Genomic DNA, 12,361 nt, shown 5'->3' on the forward strand with positions numbered 1-12,361 from the left:
CAGTCTTAGACTATGCAAGCATTACATAAAAAAAATTAATTTTTTAATTATAAACTCTAATCTTTTTTAAAAGAAGTGCGCAACGCTTACCCAACTCAACTAATTTAAACCAACACCAACACTATTGTAAAAGATGAAAAAGTTATTTTTTTTAAACTATAATTATCGCTAAATAACTCTTACAATAGTTTCTCGGCATCCGAGGAAACATTGGTCACATCTTATTGTGATACAACATGATAATCAATGTGAAGCCATTACAGGAATTACCGTCTTCAAGATGCTAGGGTCATGCTAGGGCAACTATCCACAGTGCAGGCCAAGATGTCCCTGTAATCCCTGGTTATTCTGAAAGAGTCATAAACTTTTCCATCCCTGCTCTTCTTGTACTCAAACAACAGATTTGAATGGTCAAATGCTGTAAGTTTTATGAATCCATAGTCATAGTCTCTATATAAACTCCATTTGGTTTGGAGGGTGGTAAATGGTGAAAGGCTTGCTCCTCCACCACCAGCAACTACGTGTATTGTTCCATTCAAGGTGCCCTTATAGTAACGTTTCTCTTGGTTGGTGCAAATATTCTGCGAAGAGTGGCAACAAATATCAACTTACAAAAGTCTAGAATACAATTGCTGATAGCCAACAAATATTTCACAAAAAGGATGTCTCATGTTATTTGTAAAGGGATATTTGACAAATTGCACACCAACGACCTATAGCTGTGAGAGATTTGCACAAAAATAAACAGCTAAAAAGAAAATCTGCATCTGCTGTCAAAGTAACTCCAATAGAGGCGACGGCCATGATTTTAATTGTTTACTACTACTGTTGTTGACGCTTTTGTTTTTGCTAGTAGATGTTGTCTTGAGAAAAGCATAAAATTATCATTAATGCCTATATCCTATAAATCAATAATTTGTTTGACATCTCAAAGTCACAAAATATGTCTTCAATATTGGCAAGGCTACTTTCGAAACAGTCCAAAATCGAATTTTCATAACTGTGCATGAAGTAATTAGAAAAAAGACCTGGTATACGGGGCATGTCCTTTCATAACTGTGCACGTGGCCATACACAGCAATGTCCACCTTGTATTTCTGCCAGAGAGTTTGAAGGCTCTCCCTCCCCATTGGTTCCTCAAATGATCCTTCTTCTGCATAACTGGTACATGATGAATAACCAAGTACTCGATGTGCAAGAAAAATTAGCCATGGTTGCTTTTGTCTGTCAACAGATGCCAAGCAGTGCTCAATGAACTTGTATTGCTCTGTGCCTTCTCGCCAGTCATGTTCTGTGTCAGCTACGCAGAACCGGAACATGCCATAATCAGTGGAGTACCTGAAAAGAAAGATTGTTCAAGCCAGTTTCTAACATATAGAAGCAAGTCCAATTACAAAAGGTATTGTGGGCAAACTATGGCAGAATTGTTGTAGTTTTAATTTTCAATTTTATGCCTATAAACACAATGAGAGAAGAATGATGATTGATAGGTAATCTCGTCTCAAGCCCTACTTTCTCTTTCTTCCCTCTCACATCCTATATTGCTATAACTCTAAATAAAACTATATTTGACTCAGTATCAGAGCCTGTCTATCGTGCAGGTGCTTCATTTGAATGCAGGAACCCTTGTTAGTAATGAACCATTATACATTGCTCCTGTTTCTGTTCCAGGGTGGCTGTGCAGAACCTCTGCTCAAGATCCTTTGTTTAATGCCTACACAAGAAAGGGGTGTTAGTCTGGTTAGCTTAATATATATATATATATATATATATATAGATCTCTCTTTTTCTCTCCCCTGGGTCAGTTTCCTGTGAACTCAAGGAACTATCTGGGGGCTGGTTCTTATGGTCAAGGAGGAGAAATCTGCAACTATAAGCAATAATACATGTGATTATTTGAAAAACTCCTGAAAAATGAATTTGATGGGGAAAAGCATGTGTTTTCTTCTGCAGGTAACAGGAGCTTTTCAGAAACTTTCATCTACGCTGGGGATTTTTCCCTTATATTTATGATTTGATGACTAATTTTTCCCTTATATTTATTACAGGATTAAACGACTAATTTATTATGATTAAACGAGTTTGGATTTGCTCAATTCATAAATTATTGAGGTCAAAGGTGTGAGTATAATAATCTTCAGCAACTATCAGAAACAATAACAAAAAGCTTAGAATGCAAATAATTCTTTTTTTTTTTTTATCAGTAAACTTAGAATGCAAATAATTGCAATGAAAAGCTCAACAAAGTCGAACCAATTACCAGAACTTAGCCCTATTCTCAGCCGGGACATAAAACATAGTCTCAGCCAACACGCCGCATTCTCCCCCAGAGTCCATGTTCCCATAGAAAGATCCAGTCCCGGGCCAGTCACGCTCATGGTTACCACTGCAAGGAGAAATTACCAGTTGGCACATAAGACGGCGCAAAAGAAAAGTATATGATGAAATCTTGTATGCAAGGAGATTATGGTAAACCTTGCAATCATGTAAGGCACCGTTGATGCAATTGCCTCAACCTGTGCAGTAAATTGGTCCCACTGTGAAAGGTACCCATTTGCGTAACATATATCTCCAATGTGGAAAATTATATCAATGTTCTTTATGTCTTGAATAAGCTCTCGAGTGGTGTTAAGAGAGCCACGCTGGAAATTGTTATATTCATTGGAACCATCAGCTTCATCCTGCATGGTGAAAGATTTTAGCCGAATATCCAGAAACCACATAATTCATTGGATAGGAATTATTATCTTAGCAAATGCTGTTTTAAAACATAAAGAAACGTATATAGCAATGTCGCAAATCAATATCAGAGTTGAAACAAGCTGCACATCCTACTCGGGAGTGAGAAATTGCATATACTCCTTTAAGATCATATATCTATAGATTTAAAGTTATCGCAGAATAATAAAAAAAAAGGTTGAGCAAGATAATAGTGTGTTCTTGTTGATTGATTTTCTTATACTTATGCTCCTGATGGTATTGATAATCTATAAATATAAATATATATATATATATATAATTGGTGCAACCATAAACATATGAAAGTCATTTTAGCATGACTGAATAGTATGATTTCATGAGATATATTTAGTATTTTCCATGAGTTCAAACCTTCCCCATGTCGCCAAAGATGACTACACGTTGTAGAGAATTTTGACCAGGATAAGGAGAAGCTCTAAACTGATATTGTTCACTCCAAAAATAGGTACCATTGAATAATCTATGCCCCAGCTTGTAAGTATACCTGAATAATCAATAAGAAGAATATTGAATGTTTAGCTGCCAGTAAAGTAAAGCAGCCAACTGTGAATAGTACCTTATAGTAACCTTATCTTGAAAACTATTATTACTTCAAACTCAGTCCTTTTCAGAGAGCTATATTTAGAATTTCAAATGTATTGGACCACTTCATAATGGAGAGAAATAGTTAAGAGAGCAATTAGTCTAACACCAGATTTTCACTTTTCTTCTTGGTGAACTAATCATCATTATGGATGATTGCACCGCTAAAAATATGAGGAAAAAATGACAGCACAATAAAATATTTCTTATATCATTCCACCAGGTATTTTATTTATATCAGCCTTGCACTAAACTTTGTAGTCATACTTAAATATATAAATTGAAGTTTCCATGATTTTTGGCCAGAAAGTAAGATTCTGCCAAAAGAAACCTGAATATTATGGATGGAATGTGCCTAGAAGTCTACATCAAAGGTCCTTCTCTCAGCATAAAACTTGGCCCAAAAATCCCAATGTTTTAAGAGGTGAAACATCCAGAAAAAACATCATATGCAAGGATAAAGATAAAACATACAAAGCATTTGGCCACAACTCCTTCAGAAAACTGGTATGTATAAATCCAGGATCACGCCATCCCACTGTCCTTGCTGGTGCACCTGTGGATATACATTGGTAAAGTAAAATATCTACCAACGGGACATAACCCAATTTTGGGAATTTTTGACAATTTTGCATAGCAAAATGAACCATAAAGCAATTTTTTTAAAGAAAGGGCCAACTCCCATATAGCTTTTAAGAAAACAAAGTACAAAGGAAATAATGTTACACACCACACATGCTGTTACGATCAAAAGTCAGTGTCCCAGCTGGGGAATGCACACGGTCACCTCCTTTTCGACCCCACTCAACAAAAGGATCTGCTTCATAGATCCCATATCCACTTGTCCATGTCACAGTCATCTGAGTACCATTTCAAGTTATCTCCTTGAAAGTCGTAAGAACGCTAAGTAAAAGCAGTAACTACAAAGGTGGCATTACAACAACTGTCACATCCAATTATATAGCTGAAGGGAAAGAAGAAAAGTAAAGTCGGCAAAAAAAATGTACAAGAAGGTGCCAGTAAACAAATGGAACACAAGCTTCTAGATAAAAGAATAGCTTAAAAAAAGGTGGGATGCAATGAACTATCTTTTTCTGCATTCATATTCTAGGCACACAACAGAAGAGGACTCCTTTACCTTAAAAGAAAGAAGAAATTGTACTTACTTCATTCCATTCTTTTCCTTGTGCTAAGCGTGGGTAAACTGGTGCATTTGGATTTGCAAAAGCTACATGGTTTGACACTGCCACTAGCTTGGGCTATAATTAAAAGCAACGCAAAATAAATAAGCAATTGCAACGAGGGCTAATCAAGTTAAAAATAAAAATAACAACTAAAAGTAAATGTGTTGAATATAAAAGAAGATGACAGCACAGGAGAGGAGAGAGCCAAAAGGACATAGGTAGAGGCCTTGCAGAAAGCCATAAATGCCAGCGATAGGAGAAAAATGGTGACTGTCAATGGAGTGCAGCGTGACAAAAAAGGATTCAATTTTCCAACATAAGTATTCAAGACCAAGGCATTATTAGATTTATATTGTAGTCCACCAAGCATTAATCTGCTCCTGGCAAGACATTTGCACATTTAGATGCTACTACCGTACTATCAAAGAGGGTTAGCTGCCAAAAGTATCTATCCAGCAGTAGATCAGAAGCACCCATCACATAAGAACTATTAGATCCCAACAATTTCGTACAAGTTAGTCATGCATAGATATGCAGATGCTAAGGAAAAGACATTTTTTAGCATACATTTGACAAGCCACCAGAAAATAATGCAAAAGAGAAGTCTGATCTCTGGTTAATCAGCCGAAGCTTCAAATATCCTTTCCCAGTGTCTTTGTAATTATGACTGGAGTAGTTTGCATACTGATACTGCAAAAGAAGTAAGACAATCCCAGTTCACTTTTCTTCTCTTTTTCAATTACAAAGAATATCACGCTAAGAATTAATTCAGAAAAGCTATCCCACTGTGCAGAACGAACCTTAATAGGTGCAGTACACAGTAGCGGGGGATAAACTCTTGGATTTACTTCGGGACAGGTGGAAGCACTTAAAATGAAGTAAAAGGCATCCATTTAGATCAATGCCGTTTGGTTTAATTGCAGGCACATGCCGCACATGAAACAATGAAGACGTCGCAAGGTCCCAAATGTCAATTGAAATGCAATGATATGTACTCACCTGAAATTGGCAGGAGAAAATACTCCTATCCAATCATCAACTGACGGGTTTGGAGAGCCATATTCCAACGCCACCCATTCTGTAGATTGTCCCTAGAAAAGTGAATAAAACTCGCATCAGTCAGGAGAACAAAACTATGTTCTTCATGATTTTATGGGTTGATCCCTGCCTCAGTGGTTCTCTGGCACATTCTATGATCTACACAGGAGATCAACGGCCACAATGATAAAACTTGAAAAGCATGAGAACTTGAACATCATCATCAAGGTCAGTCAAACAAGTTTTTCTTTGAATACAAATGCTTAAATACTAAGACAGTTAAAAAAGAAGAAGGGCAATTTGAAAAAAACAAACATGGCGCGGTTGGAGCGTACCTTCATTCCGAGAATTTCAGGAGAAGCCTTAACATAAGCACTTTCATGAAGAGCAGATATTGCCTTATGAATAGCAATTTTCGACAGAGGCTGATCTCCATGTGACCACGCTTCTGGAAGGTTCGTAAGAACCAATAGAACTGCCAAGGAGATCAGCTTTAGTCCTCTCATCCCAATACCCACCCAGGACCTGAATTCAATTAAAAGGAGAAATTTAAAACAAAAAACACAATAAGTGAGTTCTTAGTAAAGAATTTTATAGAATACCCTCAATAAGTCGATAGGAGAAGGTCAAAAACACTTCAGATACTATCTTCCCAGAAGCATTAACGAAAACGAAATGCAGAGTGTTGCCATTTACCCACCCATTATTATCAAGCACAGAGAGAGAGAGAGAGAGAGAGAGAGAGAGTCCAACAAAATTTCTTAACAAAGCAGGCCAACATGTTTGTAAATATTGACAGAGATATACTGATTCCCCCAGTAATGGAAGCAAATATGAAAATAAGGAACTGGTTTCCAAAATATCATAGCAAGCAGTTGGGTATCCATAGAAACTGAAGCAAGCACAAGAAAAGGAGAGAACTGTGATGGATAAGAACTGACCTGGCGAAGACTGAACTGTTGCGAACCCAAGTTCAATACAAAGTAAATATACAATTAAAACCGAAGATGGTTAGCCTATCTCCTAAATAAAAGCATTGTAAGATTGAAGAGATGAAAGTTGCAACGCTTATACGTGAGATCTAGGCTAATCAGTGGAGTGTGGAGGTTGTATGAATAGTAAGAATTTGATTAGATTTTTTGATACCTATAAGTGAGATTTGAACTCGGGGAATATCTGATAGAAGATTCGGTCATCGGACCGAGATTGGAGCTGATTATCAAGGTACCGTTGAAATTGATGGGCACTGAACGACACACTTCGAATGGCACGCGTGGCGTATCTGTTTGGTAAAGTACAAGGTTGTGGAACGCTGCTCATAATTGCTCTTCCGCGCGTATTAGTCACGCTAGAATAGGAAAATTTTTTATCTTATTTTATTTTATTATTATATATTTTTTAAATTTTTATATAAAATATAATAAATAATTTAATTTTTTAAATCTCAATTTATTTTTTTTAAATCTTAAAAAAATAATAATATTAAAATATAATATTTTAAACTTTTAAATAAAATATAAAATTCTCATCTTAACTTTCAAATTTCACCTTAATTAGAAAAGAGGAATGATATATGTAACGGTGGAGTCTTTAAATTGTATAATTTTATTTAAAAAATTGAGTAAATACGATTGTATAATTTTTTTAATAATAAATTTTACTTTTAAAAAAAAATAATTATGTAATGTTTATGTATTTTAAGATTATATATAACATTATTCATTCTTTAATAATTTTGTAAATTTAAAAAAAAAAAAACATGTTTAAGAGTATTAAAAAAATATATTAAAAAAAGAAGATAAAATGTACTTATGACGAGAGTAGAGACCTCGAGGGTTGTAGTGACACCATATTAATTAGTATCTTACGCCTTCTTTTTTTTTTTTTTTTATAGGATATTACGTCTTATTTTAAAAAAATGATTTGTATAAGTTTAAATAGATAAATTATGTACAAGTTTTTGGAAAAAAAAATATTGATGTTAAAAAAGTATATAAAAAAAAAAACATTCTTTTATGGTTGGAATTCACTTTTTCACAAAGAATCTACGTAAGACTTATCTATTTAGAATTTGTATATAACATTACTTTTCTATCAATAATACTTATGGCTTTTCATATTAAATTCAATAAATATCACTTTTTTTATGAAAAATTATATTTAACGATTCTATCGTAACATTAATTACAAGCAATGAATTATATTGTAAATATTTTAATTAGGGGTGTTCAACCGGATCCGGATCCGGATATCCGGCCATAATCAGATCTGGATGCTAAAATCCGGGTGGTTAAGGATTAATTCGGGCGGATAACTGATTCAATCCGGATATCCGGATTGTAACCGGATATCCGAATTTAATCCAGATCCGGGTTATAACCCGGATTAATTAATCCGGGTTATAACTGGATAAATCCGGCCTTAATTTTTTTTTTAAAGACTTTAAAACTTAAAAAAATATTTTTATAGCACTTAATTTTTTTTTTAATTCTAATAATAAATTAACAAACAAAATAAATAATATTGTTGTTACATCACAATGCAAAACATAAATTTACAAAAAACAAAAGAAATAATAATACATCACAACTAATTAAACTAAAACATAAATTTACAAAGAACAAAAGAAATAATACATCACACTTCACTTAAAGGAAGAAGAACATACTAAAAACAATCAAGCACTCAACAAATCACTTCATTGTCCAATTTAATTGCATGAAGCTCCCTATCTTTTTCTTCCATCTTCCTTTCCAACTCATGTATGGCCTGTTCCCTTTCATGCAATTGCTCCTGCCCAAATAAACCCAAACTTAGAACACCATGAGAATTATTGGGCAGTATATGCCTATTCAGAAGTCTGCTCCTAGAGATCAAAGCCAGAGTCCACATGCAATTTCAATAAAATATATTTCTTTAAGACTCAAAACAGTCCCCATATGACTCCACATGAAAATCAGGTCATGCCAGTCTTATCATATATCACATTTAAAATGATGACATGAATATCTTATCATTGTTTTCTCCATCTACTTTAAAGGAAAAAAATTCCTTTTCTGAAGTTGCACGCTAAAAACAAATGTATTCAAAACCTATAATAACATAAACTGAATCACAAATTCAAACCTGAAGCTTTGTAGCAGCATTAGCATATTCCTTGATCTGTGCATCAAAGTTGCTTTGCATTCCCATTGTCTCAGATCTTGCAATTATTTGGGCTCTGAAGTCAATCTCAGTCTGTTGCAATTCCTCTCTCTGTCTAGCAACATTATGAAGTCTCTGCAGCAAAAGGTCATCATCTAAACTATCGTCCACTGTGATTGAACAAAAGTCGACATCAAGTGGCTCTCGTCCCTGCTGCACCTTGATAGGACACCAAATCATCTTCATTTTAAATAACAAAATAATCTTCATATTAAAATATCTTGGCAGTAAAGGTATTTCCACACATCAGATTCCTAATCTCATATATAGACAATATAAATAATCCCAGGGAGATAGCCCAAGATGGTCAGTAACAAACAGATCCAAAACTCCACCTGAATCGCTGTCAATATCACTGTCAATATCCCCAGGCAAACTTCCGTAAGAAAACAAACCATGCTCCTTAAGACATTAACTAGAGATACACAGAACTAGAAATTCCAAATCATGATTTGTAGAAAGTCTTAGAAAGTATTCCTCTTTTCCTTCACTGTTAACAGTAATGAAGATATGATAGTATTGAACTTAATAAGTGAATGAAAACGAGGTACTGTAAATAAGGAAGAGTCATGTTCTTCAGAAGTGTAGATGCAAAACTTTGACATCAGAGCTACTTACTTCCTCCTTTTCGATATATCCAGTCTGTCTCAAATCATACAACCCAAATGCAATGAGGTTTAAAATATGTGCAGCACATCGTACATGTATGAACTCGCCTCCCAAAATTGTGAACTCATTATCTCTTATGTTCCTCCTCACATGATCAATAGCAATATCATTAGATGAAGCATTATTCATGGTGATCGTACAAATGCGGTTAATCTTCCAATCCACTAAGCAAGACTCTAACATCCAAGCAATGGTCTCACCCCTATGATTAGGAATCTTGTAAAACATTATAATTTTCTTGTGTAATAACCAACTTTGATCAATATAATGGCATGTAACACAAATATAATTCTTGTTTTGCACCGATGGCCATATATCGGTGGTCAAACAAACTCTTTGACTACTTAACAATGCCTTCAACTTTTGCTTCTCCTCCTTGTATAAACTAATATACTCTTTTTGGAAGGTGGTTCGGGATGACAAAGTGTGTCTAGGCTCTAAATAACCCAAAAGTTTAATAAATGCCGGATGCTCTATAACTTTGAATGGCAATTCACACTGGATAAACAAATTGAAAATCATTGTCTTTAATTTTTCACGATCATATTGTTCTAACACTTGAGGACTAGATCCTTTACCATCCATCTTAACTCCAGTGTGTGATGGTGATTTATCCTTCCCAAAATTTTTATTCTCTCTAATGGGAGAGTACGGACAAGAATATCTTAGATGTCGTGACATTGATGAAGTACCATTTTTATAATGGCATCCATAAATCTTAAAGCAATAATTGCATTGAGCTTTGGGTGCAATGGGATCAATAGGTTCAACCCTTATAAAATGATTCCATACAAAAGATTGGTTCGTAGCCTTCTTGGCTCTTTTTGACTTTGGGGGGAGAGATTGTGTGGGCTTTTGGGTATTCATATAGGAAGGCACTAAATGACTAGTGTTTTCCTCCATGTCCAATGAAATAGGCGCCGATCCACCAACACTACCACTGAAACTACATTACATCTGTTTTAAACATAAAAAATAATGTATATACTTCAGCATTGTCCAATGATATTATCAGGAGTCCAGGACAGTGAAATGTAAAAGGATGTATAAAACAAATAAACAGAAAGAAATGGGATAGAAAAAACAGAGAAGAATCTAAACCTACAATTATAGTTTCATAACAACATGATCATGAGTACCCTAAATAATATAATTGTTCTAAACAAAAGTACTAGCGCCTGTCCAAACAGCTAAGCATATATATGTGTGCTTAAAGGTAAACACGTGAAGGCAAAATAAGAAGATTTTATTCTTTCTGTGAAAATTGTATTCGGAAAGATCTTAGGTTATATATACTTATATAAAAAATAAAAAATAAAAGATCTTAGGCTCTTGGCCCAATATGTTTTTGCACACTAATGTGGTCCGAGTAATAAGAAACAAATGGGGCCATTTAGTCTGTTTAGAACTCCAACAAAGCATGAGAACTTAGGCTTTTCATTTGGAAGTACAAAATTTACACATTGGATGCAAAATTTAGTTTGTGTAATTGTGTCACTTTTGCAAGCACTACCGGCCAGAACTGTGAGTAGTGAGAACCCTGAGAAGGGCACAATGCAAAAGGGTCACTTAAAAATGCAATAGTAGATTGAAGCCAATCAGAATAAATGAAGAACTAGATTCACTAAAAACAGTAAATCAATAGTTTGTATACATACATATCTGAACCCTGTAGCTCACCATATATAACTTAAGTTTCAAATGTTAAAGTGTGAAACAATTACTACTCTGCCTCAGGCCAGCCCATATAATTTACTGTAATATAGTTTTTATTTCATGTTTTTCTAATATGTTTCCTTGTGTGCAAACCAATGAAAAAAATAAATCCAAAGAGCATCTAACTTTAAACACAACAAAACATAGATCAAACAAAAATCAAACCCAACAATCCAAAAACGAACCAATAGTAAATTAGAATAAATGCAAGAAACAGAAAAATGCAATAGTAGATTGAAGCCAATCAGAATAAATGAAGAACTAGATTCACTAAAAACAGTAAATCAATAGTTTGTATACATACATATCTGAACCCTGTAGCTCACCATATATAACTTAAGTTTCAAATGTTAAAGTGTGAAACAGTTACTACTCTGCCTCAGGTTAGCCCATATAATTTACTGTAATATAGTTTTTATTTCATGTTTTGCTAATATGTTTCCTTGTGTGCAAACCAATGAAAAAAATAAATCCAAAGTGCATCTAACTTTAAACACAACAAAACATAGATAAAAAAAAAAATCAAACCCAACAACCCACACAAATCCAAACCCACTTACTCAAATCCAAAGTGCATCTAACTTTAAACACGACATAAAAATATCTATATAAACCGAGCGAGAGAGATGAACATACCGTAGGTTTCGGAGTTGAGAGAGAGAGATGGGGCTCGCAGACTCGGCACTCGCAGTGACGGCTAGCGGCTAGGGTTTCACTTTTCAGCTCAATTGAGATAAATGGGTTCTGAGCCTTCGAGGACTCAAGTGAAATGAGAGGCAGAGAGGCGCTCGAGGGGTGCAAACCAGTGAGATGAGGGCTAGGGTTTCACCGTTTCAGCGACAGACACAGAAACAAGTATGAGACGAGAAGGAAACTTAGGAAAGTCGGGGACTCGAAGAAATGAGGATTAATCTCAGGGTTGCAAACGACGTAGTTTTCCATTAGCAAAAACGACGCCGTTTTAAATCAAAACAAGTGTTTTTGAAAACAAGCAGCAGGTTACGGAAACTGGGTTAAAAACAATCCAGGCGGGTATGAAATTTTTTTTACCCGCTCGGGTTTAATCCGGGCGGATAACCGCCCAGATCCACCCGGATTCCGGGTTTCGGACTGGACCCGAGAAAAATCCGGCCCGATTGAACACCCCTAATTCTAATATATGTTAGGCTATTGATAATGTTTCGTGAATGTCATATTCGAAGCAAATA

General features: G+C 35.0%; 1 protein-coding gene across 2 annotated transcripts; it reads right to left on the bottom strand.

Moving 5' to 3' along the window:
• Positions 1-122: 122 nt before the first annotated feature.
• LOC109014375 (probable inactive purple acid phosphatase 1) lies at positions 123-6,810 on the bottom strand. 2 transcript variants are annotated; one of them, XM_018996818.2, is made up of 13 exons: positions 6,711-6,810; positions 5,900-6,089; positions 5,526-5,617; positions 5,327-5,393; positions 5,094-5,216; positions 4,509-4,601; positions 4,073-4,202; positions 3,817-3,898; positions 3,112-3,244; positions 2,476-2,681; positions 2,261-2,386; positions 1,029-1,338; positions 123-581 (listed from the first exon to the last, which is right to left on the bottom strand). In XM_018996818.2, the coding sequence occupies exons 1-13, from the start codon at positions 6,758-6,760 to the stop codon at positions 276-278; spliced, it is 1,908 nt and encodes a 635-aa protein (XP_018852363.1). In that variant the 5' UTR covers positions 6,761-6,810; the 3' UTR covers positions 123-275. The 2 variants fall into 2 exon arrangements, with proteins under 2 accessions (XP_018852363.1, XP_018852364.1); XM_018996819.2 differs by lacking the exon at positions 6,711-6,810 and adding an exon at positions 6,506-6,690.
• Between the last annotated feature and the right edge of the window lie 5,551 nt (positions 6,811-12,361).

The sequence above is a fragment of the Juglans regia genome, chromosome 13 (assembly GCF_001411555.2).
Source record: "Juglans regia cultivar Chandler chromosome 13, Walnut 2.0, whole genome shotgun sequence".
NCBI classification, from domain to species: Eukaryota; Viridiplantae; Streptophyta; class Magnoliopsida; order Fagales; family Juglandaceae; genus Juglans; species Juglans regia.